The sequence below is a fragment of the Citrus sinensis genome, chromosome 3, assembly GCF_022201045.2.
Source record: "Citrus sinensis cultivar Valencia sweet orange chromosome 3, DVS_A1.0, whole genome shotgun sequence".
Classification (NCBI taxonomy): domain Eukaryota; kingdom Viridiplantae; phylum Streptophyta; class Magnoliopsida; order Sapindales; family Rutaceae; genus Citrus; species Citrus sinensis.
In genome coordinates, this window is record NC_068558.1 from 45,556,949 (window position 1) to 45,563,067 (window position 6,119).

General features: G+C 35.7%; 2 protein-coding genes across 2 annotated transcripts; both read left to right on the forward strand.

Moving 5' to 3' along the window:
* The first annotated feature begins 812 nt into the window (after positions 1-812).
* On the forward strand, positions 813-2,750 carry LOC102626895 (exopolygalacturonase clone GBGE184). The gene is made up of 4 exons (XM_006480053.3): positions 813-1,002; positions 1,162-1,769; positions 1,862-2,078; positions 2,423-2,750. The coding sequence occupies exons 1-4, from the start codon at positions 847-849 to the stop codon at positions 2,663-2,665; spliced, it is 1,224 nt and encodes a 407-aa protein (XP_006480116.2). The 5' UTR covers positions 813-846; the 3' UTR covers positions 2,666-2,750.
* An 896-nt stretch (positions 2,751-3,646) lies between these two features.
* Positions 3,647-5,840, forward strand: LOC102627166 (uncharacterized). The gene is made up of 3 exons (XM_052438526.1): positions 3,647-4,114; positions 4,404-4,501; positions 4,710-5,840. Exons 1-3 carry the CDS (start codon positions 3,779-3,781, stop codon positions 5,416-5,418), a joined length of 1,143 nt encoding a protein of 380 aa, XP_052294486.1. The 5' UTR covers positions 3,647-3,778; the 3' UTR covers positions 5,419-5,840.
* Positions 5,841-6,119: the final 279 nt, after the last annotated feature.

The window sequence follows — 6,119 nt, forward strand, 5'->3', positions numbered from 1 at the left end:
ATAGTATATATACACATATACACACACATTGGAGATTGTGTTTTTTATCTGTTAATGACTAAAATCGGTATTTTGTGTTTGTTAATGATATTCTCACTTTGGTACAATAAGGATTTTCTCACTAGAAAAAAAATTATAATTTTTTAATCATAATTAATTAAAATTTAAAATTATGAGAAAAAGAAAGGAAATTATTATTTTTTAATTAATTGAATAATTTTTTAATCGTAATTAATTAAAAATTAAATGCAAAATTAATATATATACATAAGCTATTTTTTGGAGAATAATAAGCTGAAAATGATGTTATATATATTTTTTCTCATAATTCTAAATTTAATTTTTAAATTAATTATGATTAAAAATTATTTAATTAATTAAATAATTAAAGGTGTTCATATTCCCAACATCAAACATTAATTTCGCTCTTTTTTCCCATCTTCTCATATATTTTATCAAAATTTTTACAATCCAACTTTTTTTTTCAATATTTTTAGAACACCTAAGCTACGTCAAAGTAATGAATGCTGATAAATAAGTATTATTAATTCGGTTTAGGGTTCGCCACAAGATTATTGAGAGAGAGAGAGAGAAAAAAAAAACGAGAGGATTCAAATCCAAACAAAATCCAATATGGCTTTTCTAGTTGCAAACTAAATCAGTAAACTGCTTAGCTTATCGCGCTAAAGACGGAAAAAAATAGGAAACAACTCATTTTTTTATAAGTTAACTATAGATAGAAATAAGTTTGAGTATAAATTCAATAAGTCTCCGAATGATATATCATTTAAAAAAAAAAAATCTTAAGAGAATCGAAACTATAGCTCGCGGCTAGCTAAGAGCACCATGGCAAGACAAGAGAGATTTGTTGTCAAGGCTGTTCTTCTCCTAGGATTAACTTTTCTCTCTTCTGTGGTGCAAGGGGCAGAACCCAACTATAGCTTATATTTTGATGTTACAAAATTTGGTGCTGAGGCAAATGGCGACAAAAATAATGCACAGGTAATAAATTCATTGATAAAGCCATGCCCATGCGTCACCTAGCCCTCGTAAAATATTCATAAGAATCAAGAAACATATAGATATGTATATAATGCAAAAATGAAAATGGTCATTTTACAAATTCTTAATTAATTGATCATATATATATGCATGCTGCAGGCATTTACTGAGACTTGGGCAAAGGCATGCGGATCTGGTGCTCCAGCAAAGGTTCTTATACCCTCAGGAACATTTCTGACAGGGCCAGTAGTTTTTTCAGGGCCATGCAAAAGCGCTATAACTGTTGAAGTTCGGGGCATTGTAAAAGCCACAACTGACCTCAAGGAATACGCTGATGGAGACTGGATCCTGTTTGAAAACATAGATGGTTTGCTTCTCACTGGTGGAGGTACTTTTGATGGCCAAGGTGCCGCTTCATGGAAATTAAAAGACTCTAATCCCCAGCACTCTGCTACTAAGTGTGACCTTCTCCCAATTTCAATCAAATTCAACCATGTGAACAATTCCGTTGTTACTGGGATCAATTCCCTCAACAGCAAAGGCTTCCACATCCTCCTCGTCTTCTGCCAAAACTTCACGGCCAGTAACCTCAACATCACTGCTCCGGATGAAAGCCCTAACACTGACGGTATCCATTTAAGCTTGTCCAGTTTTGTTAACATCACCAACAGCAAGATTGGAACCGGCGATGATTGTGTTTCCATTGGACATGGTTCCACGGATATTTCCGTCTCCCGAATCACTTGTGGTCCTGGACATGGCATCAGGTAAGTTAGTTACAAATTATAACCCTCTTAAAATGTTAATTTGTACCAATGCCAATTCCTACTCATATATTTAACGTTCTGTGTAATACCAGCGTTGGCAGCCTTGGAAACAAACCGGACGAGATGGATGTGAATGGGATCACTGTGTTCAATTGTACACTAATTAACACCACAAATGGCCTGAGAATTAAGACAAAGCGGGGATCAGCTTCTCTTAAAGCTTCTCGCATCTTTTATGACAATATTATCATGGACAAGGTTAAGAATCCCATTATCATAGACCAAAACTATGGTGCCAAAAAGAATGAGGTATTAAGCTCAGCAAACAACAATGTTTCAAATTGATACATGCATTACATAGAGAGAGAGAGAGAGAGAGTCTCCTTCTACAGTGCGGGTGTTCTCAATTTTTTTTTTCATACAGACATACTTTTAAATCATGCGATTTAAAAGAGTTAATTTTTAACTCTCGTAAACTGCATGATTTAAAAGTATGTCTGCATTAAGAAAAAATATGGATTCTTGCACTTGAGAAAACTAAAAGATAATAAAATATATGTTTTAATACATTGCATTGGAGTATATATTCTAATATGTATAAGTTAACATAGAATTGTCATAAATTTGCTAATTATTTTAGTTATATTTTGCAGCCATCGCGCGTGAAGATCACCGATGTTCATTACAAGAACATTAAGGGAACCTCAATTACAAATGTAGGTGTTAATCTAAATTGCAGTTCAGTGGTTCCTTGTGATGGTGTTGAATTGGTTGGCGTGGATTTGGCCTTTGACGTCGGCTCCGCCAAGAAAGCTGAAGCTAATTTGCCGTTCTCATCTTCATGTGCAAACGCTGAAGCCAAGTTTGAGGGCAAGATCAGCCCACCACCCTGCTAGTGACAAACGAGTCTCACACAATATTGTGCAATTACATTCATTTACAATTAAGCGTTTTCCACTAAATTAATGCGTGGTTTGTGTAAACGCCTTTAAATTTATTATTTATCTCAAATAACAGATGACTGTTATCAGATTAATTCAGATGACCATGTATTTAAATAAAAACAATAGAGCTTGAATTTGAAATTTTGAATGCCTTTACCACTCTCTCTGTCTCTGTCTCTCTCTCTCTCTCTCTATATATATATATACATACATTAAGCTGGTAGTGCAGCTAATGAGAGAGCATTACACAATTAAACCAAATGGAGGTAACATTATCCAAATTTCACTAGAATAAAAATAACGTACAATTAATTTATAGAATTTCAAAAAAGAAAATCATAAAACATTAAGCCAACAAATTTAGCTTAGCTCCTATAAAGTATTAACAATGTGGCAGTTATTTTGTTGTGGGCCTTTGAAGAACGATCCAGCTGTCTCGATTAAGAACGTTGGATAGTTCAAAGCAAAGAGCCTAAACTGTCTTATGATTGAACATAGGCATTGGTAATCTCTATGGTGGTGATATGATGCCATGATGTTGGAGATTTCTAGGGGAAGCTAGAGAGAGTTGAAGAAGGAGATAAATCATGAGGAAGCTAGGAGGGTACTGGTGTTTGTTTGCCAATTAATATTGTCGAAATTGTAAAATCCATGATACAATGAGGAAGAACATAAACTTGGTATTATCATAAAGCTCAATAATGTGCTCGTTTTTTATATTTGATCTAATTATATATATAGTTTGCATTAGCAACACTTTGCCAGATTATTAATTGTATCCTTGACGTGGCGAATCGAATAGCAGCAACAAAACATTCTCTTTCGGTTATTACAATGTTGTGCGTTAGACTCAAAGTCGGAAACAAGAATCACTATGCGGACATAATATGCCACCAGTTTAAGATGAATACAATAAGATCGTGTATTTGGATCACATAGCTAGGCATGAACCGCATGCACAGCTAACCAAACAAACAATAATAGAAAAAAAAAAAAAAAAACAACAAAACATATCATAGATATCAATTAGTAGCAGCCAATAGGAGCTGTAAATTCCTTGTAACAATGATGAGTATTAGAAAAAGGAGAGAGAGCAAACAGAGTGTGATCGTGGTTTTGGAAGGAATCAAGATCTGCATAGAGAATACAGGTGTTGCACCACTTTTGAAGGCCGTGAGACAAGTGAATAATGCAGAGGATGAGATATTGGTTCTCACACTTCTGCACGCTATGGAGGCAACTGGGTCCTCAACTTACGCAGGTTGCAGGGAAGATCAGCAGTGCAATCAATTGTGTGAGGAAGATCCACACATCAGCTTCCTCTGCCAAGAGATCAGTGACAGAAAGGAAGTTTACAAGCAAATTTTCAGGCCTTTTTATGATTGCTGCAAATCTAAGGGAGTAAGTCCTTCTAGACCTGTTCCCCGCCCTGCAACCCCTGGTGCATCAGTATCACCTGCTTTTATTTATTTATATTTTTTAAACAAGTCACTTGCTTGAATTTTTGGCTCTGAGATAATAAGTTTTGTGAACATTTTCCTACGTTTTTTGTTTCATTTTTCCATAATAATGGAAAATATTCTTGCACTCCTAAGTTTTTGTTTGGTCATTTTTTCTTCCAGAAAATTAAGTAAACTCTTAACTTGTAATACCCTTGGCTAGCATAACGAATCAGTTACTTCTGTCGCAGGTGAAATTTCAGGTAAAAATTGCTGCAGGCTTCCGGCCAAGGGATGTTATAATTGAGGAAGCTAACAATTCAAGGGCTACTTGGATTGTAATGGATAGGTTTCGCCACTCCTTTCCCTTTTGCTACATGCTCTCATATATAACTAATTATGTAAATGTATCCTTTTAAACATATCAATTTTGTAAGTAATACAGTGAATTTGACATACAAATGGAAGAAGCCGCAGGCAAGGATCGTTAGGCTCTTACGCACCACTGTGATTATCTAGATACTAAATAGTCGATCCTTGTGTATTTCTTGTTGCAGTTGCTTTTCAAGACACGTCAGTTTCCGGTTGAATGGCACAGACTGTAATGTATCATTGGTGAGCAATGATGATGAAGCCATGGTCCCTGATCATCACTTAGATTCATTTGATAGATCAGAATGTTCAATGATCATGGAAGAAATACACAAACCAAAATCTCCGAAGCTCATGAAAGGATTCATATTGCAAGAAGACCTACGTGTTAATTCCTCCTTACTGCCAGAACAGCAGCCTTCTTCTCCTTTTTTGGCTAATACAAGCAAACAAAGTGAAAATCAAACGCTGTCTGAGGCACAGCAGGACAATGAAAATATAACTGATGTGGCGTCACCAAGAAAGGATGTACAAATTAACAGTCCAATAAAGTTTTCAAAGGCCAAATTAATGCTAGGCCAGCCACTGCAGCTAAGCTGGGAAGTGATTATGGAGATAACAGATAAGTTTACCACAAAGGCTTTAATGGGGCAATGCAAGAACTATGTGGGTTACCTTGGGTATTTATCGGAGTATCACGCGTTTGTCCTGGTAAAGAGATTCACAGGAGATTCCAGCAGCATTCTTGAAGCAGAAAAGAAAGCAGCCTGGTCTATGCGCCATAAAAACATACTGGGGTTGCTTGGTTACCACCAGAGTGATAGTGCATCAGTTTCAGTCTATCCGCATCCAAGAGAAGGGACACTGGACAATATGCTTTGCCGTGAGTTCTAACCCTACGCTCTTTATTTGAGATTATTTACAGAAAAAGGCCATCAGTCCTTGTTTAATGTAAATGATATTCTTCTTGATTGAGATACTCTTGTTAACTGCAACTTTTGAATTAGTTCAGCCTCCCCGCATAATGAGCTGAAATTGAAATTCCAACAAAAGTTGAAGATTGCCATAGGAATAGCTGAAGGTGTTCGATACATGCACCAAGAGTGTCCTCGGGGCCCAATTGCTCACGGTGAATTACAGCTTCACAACATTTTTCTACGGCATGACTTACGACCCATGGTGAATATCTCAAAATTAATAACCAAGTTTCTTCCAAGGCTTAATCATTCCTGTTCAATAACCATGTTTTTTTTTTTAATTTTTTCCACCCCACATAATTAATAGATCTCTGGCTTTGGAAAAGCAACATGGCTTCATCATGAACATGCATCGATCTCCAATAATAGGTACTAGTCAAAATTGGTTTAATTCAAATTGATTTTTTTTTCTTTTTTCATTATATTCACTTCGAGAAATACCATCCAATACAACAATTTTGCACAAATATATTTTGGCTGAAAAAGAAGTTTGTTTTGGCTTATAAGGTGGCAGCTTAAGGATACATTAAATAGCGAATCAATGCAATTACTAAAATCAGATGTCTTCTCCTTTGGGGTTCTACTCTTACGGCTGTTTTGTCGAAGATCAATGCCACA